This window comes from Pseudophryne corroboree, chromosome 9 (assembly GCF_028390025.1).
Source record: "Pseudophryne corroboree isolate aPseCor3 chromosome 9, aPseCor3.hap2, whole genome shotgun sequence".
Taxonomy (NCBI): Eukaryota; Metazoa; Chordata; class Amphibia; order Anura; family Myobatrachidae; genus Pseudophryne; species Pseudophryne corroboree.
The window spans coordinates 464,526,506-464,538,586 of record NC_086452.1 but is presented as its reverse complement, the minus strand read 5'-3'; the positions used below and the strand labels follow the sequence as shown (position 1 = coordinate 464,538,586).

Here is a 12,081-nt window from a genome sequence, read left to right as displayed (position 1 = left end):
GCTGGTACCGGTAGTACTAATACAAAATAAATACCCAACAAAAAACAGGACACACACACCGTGACAGTAAAACTTTATTACATACATGCACACCTACATACATACATACATACTTACCTATGTTCACACGAGGCTCGGTCCACTTCTCCATGTAGACTCCACGGGGTACCTGTGAAAAAAATTATACTCACATAATCCAGTGTAGCTCCGTCCTCTTTATAATCCATGTACTTGGCAAAAAAACAAACCAGAAAGCTGAACCACGCACTGAAAGGGGTACCATGTTTACACATGGGACCCCTTTCCCCGTCTGCCGGGACCCCCCCTGACTCCTGTCAAAGAGGGTCCCTTCAGCCAATCAGGGAGCACCATGTCGTGGCACTCTCCTGATTGGCTGTGCGCTCCTGTAGTGTCAGTGAGGCTGCGCACTGAAGATACAATGTAGCGCATAGGCGCTGCATTGTATCCAATGGAGGGAACTTTGTGGTCAGCGGTTGGGGTTACTCATGGTCAACCGCTGACCGCAAAGTTCCCACCATTGGATACCATGGAGCGCCTATGCGCAACATTGTATCTTCAGTGCGCAGCTTCACTGACACTACAGGATCGCACAGCCAATCAGGAGAGTGCCACGACGTGGCGCTCCCTGACTGGCTGAAGGGACCCTCTTTGACAGGAGTCAGGGGGGTTCCCGGCAGACGGGGAAAGGGGTCCCATGTGTAAACATGGTACCCCTTTCAGTGCGTGGTTCAGCTTTCCGGTTTGTTTTTTTGCCAAGTACGTGGATTACAAAGAGGACAGAGCTACCCTGGATTATGTGAGTATAATTTTATTCTCAGGTACCCCATGGAGTCTACATGGAGAAGTGGACCGAGCCTCGTGTGAACATAGGTAAGTATGTATGTATGTAGGTGTGCATGTATGTAATAAAGTTTTACTGTCCTGTTTTTTTGTTGGGTTTTTTTTTGTATTAGTACTACAGGTACCAGCAGGCCAGTTTTTCCACCGCATGCTGGTACTTGTGGTTCTCCAAGTACCAGCTTGCGGGGGAGGCTTGCTGGGACTTGTAGTACTGCTACAAAAAACAATATTTATTTTTTTCACTTGGCTATCAGCTCCCCATCCGCCGCCCTTGGATGGGGGGGACAGCCTCGGGCTTCACCCCTGGCCCTTGGGTGGCTGGAAGGGGGGACTCCTTGATTTAAGGGGTCCCCACTCCTCCAGCGTACCCCGGCCAGGGGTGACTAGTTAGTGATTTAATGCCAGGGCTACAGGGACTTATATAAAAGTGTCCCCCGGCTGTGGCATTATCTCTCTGACAAGTGGAGCCCTGTGCTGGTTCAAAAAATACGGGGGACCCCTACGCTTTTTGTCCCCTGTATTTTTTGCACCAGGACCAGGCGCAGAGCCCGGTGCTGGTTGATCAAATATGGGGGAACCCCTGTCATTTTTTTTCCCATATTTTTTCAACCAGGACCGGCTCAAAGAGCCCGAGGCTGGTTTTGCTTAGGAGGGGGTACCTCAGGCATTTTTTTTCCTGATTTTTAATTTTTTTTAATTTTTTTAAAGGTGCACAATGAAGCCCTGCACGGATCTCACAGATCCGGCCGAGATTCATTGTGTTAATGTCGGCAGTGTTTTACTATTCACTCCCGTAAAACACTGCCAGAAAATACGAATGACATCGACATCGGAAAACTCGAAAATGCAGAATACGACAGCTTAGTAAATGAGTCGTAATAAATTCAAAAAGTTGCAATTTCACACATTCAATGTCATTCGTGTTTAATCTCCCTCTAAATCGGTACAAATACGAATTTTAGTAAATATACCCCACGGTTGGGAAGATGGTGCATTGCTCAGTGTAACAATGTATCTTCTGTTCCTCTATTCCTCACCTATGTCACTGGACATGAAGACTTTATCCATAGCCTGAATCTCCAGGCTCCTGCTTGAGCCATTAATGTAGACCAGGATTTGCTTGGGCTCATTTATCAGGAGACGATGGAGCAGAATCTGACAGCCGGTCTGCCTCACCCGTCCTGGTTCTGTCATATATTCCTGGCACTTCTCTGTTACGGTATCATGCCTGGAAAAGACACAGACTATCTTGTTTGGTATGAGATACAGGTGTGTTACCAAATGGCCCCACAATATTATACCATGCAGCAGAGATGGGCAACCGCTGGCTCTCAGGGGCTTGTGGAACTACTATTCCCAGCACAGTGAGGAGAGACGCCACCTGAGCATGAGCCCATCAAACACAAATCATTATTAATTGGAGTTTGTGGGTTATTTGTAAATGTATTCATTTATTAAATAAACTAGCAGTGCCTACCCGTCCTTACCGAGTCATCTCGCTTTATTGTTAATTGGATAATTAGCAAACAATTTTGTTTTAAAAATGGTGTGAGGACATCTTGTGGACAAAATGTAGAATGCTATTAGGGAAATTTTAATTTAATTCAAGTGCAGCAAATTTTATTCAATGACATTTTTGTCAGCAGCACTGCAGTACGGGACGTGCAGGTGACGGGCAAATGATATTAGTTTCCTCCCCCTTCCCCAGTACCGGCGCCTTTGCACACTGTGTTGCTGCACTTGAATTAAATTAAATTAAAATTTCCCCTTATTATTACAGGGGGTCCCCCTTATTATGTGCCCCAAAATGTGTGGCTTTGACCCCCGCATTACCTGCTCTGTGGCATGAAGGCAGAGATGATGCCTTGATTATTTGGTTCACTAATTAGCCAATTAACATGATAGCGAGATGATTCATAACCTATGTTACTCCATAACTGCTCAGTCTCTTATTTGTCCCCTAATAGCATTCCACTTTTTTGCCACAAGGTGTCCTCACACCATTTTTTTTTATTTGTTTGCTAATTATCCAATTAACATGGAAGTGAGATGATTCATAGCCCCATGTTACTCAAGGAACATTTCAATGAAAAGCCCATCAAAATTGGTTCAGTACTTGTCGCGTTTATCCCGCACATACATATAAACAAACAATTAAATATATAAATGAGATGTAGTTTTGTCACCTGTGGTGGCATGGTGATTGAAGCGAACCCGCAAAGGGGCTTTGTTGCGCTCGCCCCCTTATATATATATATATATATATATATATATATATATAATATAGCATTGTATTCCATAGTGTAGTGTAGTATAATATAAAGTAGTATATTAATATAAAGTATTCCATAGTATAGTGTAGAAAAGTAATGTATATTATAGCATAGAACAGATAATAATAAGACGTTATGGTATAGTAAAGTAATATATCATAGACTAAAGTAATGTATAGTAACATAATTTATAGTATAATAATGTATAGTATAGTATAATAATATACTTACGTATGGTTAAGAATAGTACAGTAAAGTAATGTATAGCAAAGTAATATATATTATTGTTAAGATATATATTATAGAATCATGGGAAAAGTAAGTAACTAAGACTTCCCATGAGTATAAGCTGTAGAATTTTATTTTTAATACTGAATCAGAATCAGTTTATTGCCAAGTATATCAGTACATAATACACAAATAATTTTTTACCGATGACCACAGCTCTCAGACAAGATACAACACATGACATAACATAGGGAAGAGAAGCATGACGGGTACTTGAGTACATGTTACGTGTATGACATCAAATGGTCTAGGCAGTTATCAAATTAACCAAGATGGTTGCTTGGGGGAAGAAACTGTTCCTGTGTCTTGCAGTTCTCACCAGCCTCAAGCTGACCAGATGGCAGCCGACGGAACAGGACGTGAGCGGGGTGGGAGTGGTCGTCAATTATCCTTCCCGCCCGCTTCATGACCCTTGCCCGATAGATATAGATTTGTCCCTATGATTTTTTCCACTACCCTTATGATTCGCTGTAGTCTGTTCCTGTCATGGGTTGGGGTCGAGCCAAACCACACTATTATCGAGGTGCAGAGAACAGATTGAATAATTGCTGAGTAAAAGAGGATCAGAAGTTCCTGCGGCAGTTTGAACTTCCTAAGTTGTCGTAAGAAATACAACCTCGCTGGGCTTTTCCCACAATGCCATTGATAGACTTATATACTTCCACCTCAGATCCTTGGCTATCGTATTGTCCGCAATTGTTAGTGGGGAGAGTGTAGGGGGGTGCTTCCTGAAATCAACAATCATCTCAACCGTTTTTGATTCATTTAACTGTAGATTGTTTGTGCCGCACCAGGTGACTAGCCGCTCAACCTCCTTCCTGTAAGCAGACTTCTCCCCATCTGTAATGAGACCAATTGGTGTGGTGTTATCCGCAAATTTAGGCGTTTCACGGATGTGTCTTCAGAAGAGCAGTCATTGGTGTAGAAAGAGAAGAGGAAGGGAGAAAGAACACACCCCTGGGGTGCACCTGTACTAGTAGTCCTAACCTCAGACATGAATTTCCCCATCCTGACTCGCTGCTCTCTATCCGTTAAGAAGTTCACCACCCAGGAGCATAGCATTTCGGGGACACCTAAGCAATTCATCTTCGATTGCAGCAGTCCAGGGATGATGGTATTGAATGCAGAGCTGAAGTCCACGACCAGGACCCTGGCATAGCCTCCTGGCGAATCCAAGTGCTGCAGGATGAAGTGCAGACCCAGTTTTACAGAGTCCTCCACCGATCTGTTAGCCCTGTATGCGAACTGCAGAGGGTCTAGGAGGGAACCTACCGTGGACTTTAAGTGAGTCAGTACTAGACGCTCCATCGTCTTCATCACCACCGATGTTAGTGCTACTGGCCTGTAGTTGTTCAGGTCTTCAGAGGAGGAAGGTTTCTTCAGCACTGGAATGATGAGCGAGCGCCTGAAGCAAGCTGGGACGACACCAGTTCTGAGCGACATGTTGAAGATGGCCGTGAAGGCTGGTGCCAGCTGTTCGGCACATGTTTTAAGGGCGGATGGAGATACGCCATCTGGCCCTGGTGCCTTCCTTGGCTTCAGTCTCCTGAATAGCTTAGTTACCTCCCAGACCTCCGCATTAAGAGTAGGCAGGGTACCTTGGGAGCGACAGAGAATTCCCTCCGTAGCAGACGGCACTTCAGCAGGATGAGGCGAGGTATCGCTTGCATCATCGGGCTTCTCAAACCTGCAGTAGAAACGATTCAGGTCGTCTGCCAGCTTTTGGCTAGAGCCAGCGCGGGGGGGCTCTAGTAGTTGGTGGTAGCCTTCAGGCCCTTCCACACCGTCTGAGGGTCATTTGCGTCAAAATTGGACACAAGCTTGTCCGCATACCGTTTTTTCGCTGCCCTGATCTCCCTAGATAGGGTATTCCTAGCTTGTCTATATCTTATTTTGTCCCCACTTCTGTGTGCCTCCTCCTTGGCTAGGCGTAGCTGCCTTAGGTTAACGGAAAACCAAGGCTTGTTGTTTGCATAGATGCGGACAGATCTTGACGGCACACATAAGTCCTCACAGAAGTTAACATACGACATGACGGTGTCGGCAAGATCATTAAGGTCGTTTGCAGCAGTCTCAAAAACATTCTAGTCAGTGCATTCAAAGCATGCCTGCAGTTTCAGTTCGGCTTCACTGGACCACCTCCTCACGGTCTTGACCACTGGCTTTGCGGAATAGATTGTTGGGAGGAAGGAGAGGCAGAAAATTATAGACTGTCCAGGTGGTTATGCGCAAAATAGCCATCCTGTATATCCTGCATGCCCAGGAACATCTTCCATATGTCCTGCATGCCCAGGAATGTCTTTCATATGTCCTGCATGCCTGCCCAGGAATGTCTTCATAAGTCTTGCATGCCCAGGAACATCTTCCATATGTCCTGTGTGCCAAGGAACGTGTTCCATATGTCTTACATGCCCAGGAATGTATTCCATATGTACTGCAATCCCAGGGACATCTTCCATATGCCCTGCATGCTTAGGAACATCTTCCATATGTCCTGCATACCCAGGAACATCTCCCATATGTCCTGCATGCCCAGCAACGTCTTCCATATGTCCTGCATGCCTAGGAACATCTTCCATATGTCCTGCATGCCCAGGAACATCTTCCATATGTCCTGCATGTCCAGGAACATCTTCCATATGTCCTGTATGCCCAGAAATGTCTTCCATATGTCCTGCATACCCAGGAACATCTTCCATATATCCTGCATGCCCAGGAACATCTTCATTATATCCTGCATGCCCAGGAACATCTTCCATATGTCCTGCATGCCCAGGAACATCTTCCATATGTCCTGCATGCCTAGGAATGTCTTTCATATGTCCTGCATGCTTAGGAACATCTTCCATATGTCCTGCATGCCTGCCCAGAAACATCTTCCATATGTCCTGCATGCCCAGGAACATCTTCCATATAGCCTGCATGCTTAGGAACATCTTCCATATGTCCTGCATGCCCAGGAACATCTTCCATATATCCTGCATGCCTAGGAACATCTTCCATATGTCTTGAATGCCCAGGAACATCTTCCATATATACTGCATGCCCAGGAACGTCTTCCATATGTCCTGCATGCCCAGGAACGTCTTACATATGTCCTGCATGCCCAGGAATGTCTTACATATGTCCTGCATGCCAAGGAACATCTTCCATATATCCTGCATGCCTAGGAATGTCTTCCATATGTCCTGTATGCCTAGGAACGTCTTCCATATGTCCTGCATGTCCAGAAATGTGTTCCATATGTCCTGCATGCCCAGGAACATCTTCCATATGTGCTGTATGCCCAGGAACGTCTTCCATATGTCCTGTATGCCCAGGAACATCTTCCATATGTCCTGCACACCCAGGAACGTCTTCCATATGTCCTCCAAGCCCAGGAACATCTTCCATATGTCCTGCAAGCCCAGGAACATCTTCCATATGTCCTGCAAGTCCAGGAACATCTTCCATATGGCCTGCAAGCCCAGGAATGTCTTCCATATGTCCTGCATGTCCAGGAACATCTTCCATATGTCCTGCATGCCCAGGAACATCTTCCATATGTCCTGCAAGCCCAAGAATGTGTTCCATACATCTTGCAAGCCCAGGAACATCTTCCATATGTCCTGCATGCCCAGGAACGTCTTCCATATGTCCTGCATGCCCAGAAACGCCTTCCATATGTCCTGTATGCCCAGAAATATCTTCCATATGTCCTGCAAGCCCAGGAACATCTTCCATATGTCCTACATGCCCAGGAACATCTTCCATATGTCCTGCATGCCCAGGAACGTCTTCCATATGTCCTGCATGCCCAGGAACATCTTCCATATGTCCTGCATGCCCAGGAACGTCTTCCATATGTCTTGCATGCCAGGAATGTCTTGGCAAGGGACAAAAAATTTTAGAAGCTGATGCCACTTTCATGAGGTCTGGAAACATGCACCTCTGTCGTCATTGCTAGAATAATAATAATAATAATAATAATAATTATTATTATTATAATTATTATTATTATTATTATTATTATTATTATAAGATGTTTTCTCTGGCATGGAATGCTATAATTAAACATGTACACGTTGGAGGTAATGGATAATGTTTCCAAATATGTCTACAAATAAGACTAGAAAGAGATGATTTGGATGGAAAGAGGGTCAGAATGGACAGAGGAATTTGGGGTTTTAAGGTGTGTGCTCAGAATATGTGCATTTTGAAGTCCTCACCCACTTAGAAGAGGTGCAGATCACAACCCTAGGATCCAGGAGCCCTTAGTTGTTAGATCAAAGCTTGCAGCCTCTTAGTAACAAATAATATAGGGTGGCGGAGAATTGCTTTCATTGGGGGTGGTAGGGACCAATGTTACTGGGATGTGGCCGATGGTATTATTTAAATGGTCACATGATGACCTCTACATTCTACTGTTTTATATTACTATACCTGTAGTAAAGATAATACTGTGTGTCTAAAGGAGCCTTCTCTCCGGGCAGCCAGGTGCACCTGAGTAGTACACCTTCGTTTGATGGCTCTATATTTATCTGGCAAGACAACTGCTTGGCCGCTGTTCCCTCCTCTCCTGGAAAAGAGATTGGAGCCATAAGTCAAACTGAGAAGAAATGTTAGTACTCCCTGAGCTGTGAACTGTCACTCACCTGAGTATGGGGGCAGCTCTTGGGACAGCCACTTACTGGTCTCACTCTCTTCTACACTGTCCTGGGGAACTGCTTTCATAGCCGCCACCTGCACTTTCAGTCCACTATGGAGTGCGAGCATGGGGCATGTATAATGGTTCTCGCTGACACGGACCTAAGGGGAAAGAAATAGCAGTTACAGTATGTACAATGGGGCAGATGTATTAACCTGGAGAAGACATAAGGAAGTGTTAAACCAGTGATAAGTGTAAGGTGATAAACACTGCAGCCAATCAGCTCCAATATCTAAATTAACAGTTCAGAGCTGATTGGCTGGTGCATTTATCACCTTGCATTTATCACTGGTTTATCACTTCCTTATGCCTTCTCCAGGTTAATACATCTGCCCCAATGTATCTTATGCCCCAGCTAGGAACATGTACTGTGCTTAGGATTTGTGCCTTTAACACCGCAGCATTAACCCGGGTTATTGCCAAGTTGACCTGGGTCACAGCTCGGTGTGAAAGGGTCCCCTGAAAAATAACCTAGGTCCAGTGACTCTGGAATCCAACCATTGTAGTGAGCAGGGAAGGACCCAGGTTAAGGGGCAGTGTGAATGGGTGACCCAGGTCATCCGACCCAGGTCCCGTTAACACCTAATGGAGAGCCGGCTCACCTGCGTTTGGAGATGATGTCACAGTCTCTTTGTGCATCCTGGTAGCATTGTGTTGCGAATAAGACGCATTTTCAGCAAAACAAGACGCCCGGTGTCAGCAGAATTGCGCCGGACCTGTCGGCTCACTCGCACAAGGCATCTCGTGCTGCATGGTGTATTGAAGCTGGATGTATGAGGACGCATCTGTAAGTTTATATCATACTTGCCAACTTGTTATTTTGCCCCCCTGGTAGAGTTCCCAGAGGAGGGATGCAGGTGTTCACCGCATGGGGAATGGGCTGGGCATTTTGCGTCATTAACCGCTGCTCTACGTGCCTCAAAACAGCAAATTGTAGGGTCCAGAAAAGGGGTTTGGGCCAAAATGAAGCGATTCTCTGACAATCGAGGCATGCACCCCCGCCTCACCCATTTGTGGACAGGAAGTGGGCGAGTCAACTACTCCTTCCGGAGTCCCTGCAGACTCCCCAAATCCTGGAGCCCTCACAATGTTCCTGGAGAGTTAGCAGGTAGGGTATAATACTCTACAGCTATGAAAATGATGCTAACAGAGCTGTTTTAGCTATCATGGAAAGTCACTGTCTGCTACAACTTATTGCATGTGAATAAGCCCTCTTTTCTACCACCAGATGCCACAGTTACCTCATCCAGCTTCTCTGTAGTTTCTAACTTTATCCAGTATTTTAGGCTATTGATTTCAGAGGTCTCATTGTGCTTCCATGACAGGACGACATTCCCGAGCATTGGGACACCAACTTGAAGATCCTGCGGGGGCTGGATGCAATCTGTGGATTAGAAACACAGACCATTACCACAGACCGTATACTGGAGAATATACTAGGGAAATTAGGGCGAGTCAGCTCGCCAGCTCATTACACATAAGTTATCCAAAAAATCTAAGTTCAAGATTGACTTGCATAAACTGAGATTCAGCCCTATGGTGATTGAAGCAGCTAAAGCAATTCCTCATATGTTCACTGTCAGTGATATATGATCTACAACTCTTGCTTATCATCAAATCAGATCAACGCGTTTCACCTCTATATGAGACTTTTTCCGGAACCTCAGTTTTTGCCCCTCAAACTTGAGCTTATTATATTTTTGGAAATAGGATCATTAATAGGGTTGCACAATCAAAGGCAGTCAAACGTCACCCAAAAAACCCACTGATGGTTTGCGCAAAGAAAGGCGAACTGCGGTCTCGGTTGGGTCTCAGTTTCCTTACAATGTTCCTGGAGTTTGTGAAAGGAACTGTAACAGTGCTGTATGCAGGGGTGGATTGGCCATAGGGTTTACAGGTAAGATCCCCGGTGGGCCGACGCACCCGTGGGGCCTGTTTTGTTTGAGGACATGTGGTCCTTTTTATAGACATAATGAATAAGATGCAAAATAATTTGCATATATGAAAATTACTTTGCCACTTAGCCTGTGATTGCAGATGATCTAGTGTATGCTCTGTCTGCCTGCTTGGCTGACATATAAGATTGAGTGAATAGTGATTGGGATACGGTTGGTGTAATAAGCAAGAAAATATATCTTTCTAAAGAATGATATAGTTTCCTAAATTCTGAAGGTGTATCATATAATGTGCTCATAATATTTAATTTTATTTCCTTTTAACTCCCCCCTTGATGCTGGACATGCCCACTATCTGGAAAGTCTTGGGTGGGAGGGTGCTGATGCCACGGCCCATGGCTAGACCTTACACCTCTGGTGCTGCCCATGTGGGGTCACTAGTACAAATTTTTCCAGGGCCGCTTTTTGTTCCCAATCCGCCCCTGGCTGTATGTCAGTGTCCTACAGCTGCAACACAACCCAAGCCACAAATTGTTAATAGAGCGACTTATAAATAGGTCACACACATATACAGACAAGGTTTGACACTTGGAAGCATCTTCAAGTCGGTGACTCTGAGCTACTGGGGAATCCTAGGTGGGTACGGACAATAACAAGCCAGATAACCAAGGTCTCAGGACGTGGAAAGTACCTTCATTTCACATGCAGTGATGTTATGCTGCTCACCCAATGTGCACTCGCTGGAGCATAACCCAGGGATCACTTGTTGTGTCGCCGCAATGTACACAACCTTCTGGCGGGTCGCACACAGTCCTGGTGTCACACACTCCCTGCCTGTGTTCTAACAAGGAGCACTGCCCACACTCACAAACAGAGCTGGGGAAAAACCTTTAAAACATCCCCATCACCACCTGGTGGAAAAACATCAGCCTACCATCACTGATGGAAATCCCCTCAATCACAAGTCATCGATGATTACTAAGCATCGATAGTCAGTGGACAACAATAATATATAATAAGATGGGGTGCTGACACTTATCATGAATGTCAGATACAGACTGCCGCTGATATCTCCGAGCAGTATGATAAGAGCTGTACGGAACAGTATTAAATGGTTTAATTGTATGAAATTTTTGACATGACAATGTTCGATACATATATGGCCAACACACAGTTTTTTTTTATTACATTTTTTTTTAAAACGTTGTCATCATTTACCATCCACACGGACTACAACTAGCCAGTAAAGCGAGCCCGCGTCGGTACATGTTTCCACTGATTTGGCTCAGATATGGTGAAACATACAAAATGACACAAACTAAATAAAAACTTGTGTCGACAATTTTTGTGTTGACCATTTTCATGTTGACCTTTTGACCCGATGACCATTTGGGGTTGACATATTGACTGTCTATCTTTTTACTGGAGATCTTTTGAACCACACCTGAAATAGGCCGCCTCCCCTGGCCGGCAGAGGTGTATCCCCGGCTACTGAGATTTAGGCCACTACACACTGTATACTACAGGGACAGACACTGTATCTGTGTCCTAATAGACGGGCGTCCTACAAGTCTTGGAGATTAAGTTTCTAAGGGATAAAGTCACCTCTACCTTAAAATGAAATGAATAATATTGAAAATACCCCCTCACCCTTCTTGCTACCTATTACGCTGTTTGTGGTGCGTCATGGTTATACAGGTGACCGGCCCCCAAATGCGAAGCGCCATGTGTGAGTCTCCTGCTCTCCTATAACAATATTAGCCTCTAATTATGAAAGGTCGAAAGGCTCGTTATCACATTGCCCCATATTTATATATATCTTAAGGGGCTGCCCGCCATCTCAGTTCCACTGTGCACACATGCCATCCTGATCTCGCATGCACACAACTTCTGGGACTGACCCCGCCTTCCTTAAGGTTTTTAAACATAGTTTTGCTTTAAACAGCTGAATTGTTTGGTCAGGATCAGAGAGATGCAGAATATATACAGTATATATGTATGTATTCCAATTGTAAAGTGCAACGGTATATGGGGGGTAATTCCGAGTTGATCGCTCGCTGGCATATTTCGCAGCGCA

The 12,081-nt window shown here is 45.0% G+C and overlaps 1 protein-coding gene across 6 annotated transcripts in view; it reads right to left on the bottom strand.

Annotated features, from left to right (window-relative positions):
- Positions 1-12,081, bottom strand: part of IL5RA (interleukin 5 receptor subunit alpha) — a 94,200-nt gene that overhangs the window by 11,682 nt on the left and 70,437 nt on the right. For all 6 annotated transcript variants that reach the window (XM_063941306.1, XM_063941303.1, XM_063941305.1 and 3 more), the window contains 4 exons: positions 9,351-9,493; positions 8,057-8,210; positions 7,845-7,980; positions 1,899-2,089 (listed from right to left, as the gene is read on the bottom strand). In XM_063941306.1, the coding sequence (XP_063797376.1) occupies positions 1,899-2,089; positions 7,845-7,980; positions 8,057-8,210; positions 9,351-9,493 (624 nt within the window). The remainder of the gene's footprint in view (positions 1-1,898; positions 2,090-7,844; positions 7,981-8,056; positions 8,211-9,350; positions 9,494-12,081) is intronic.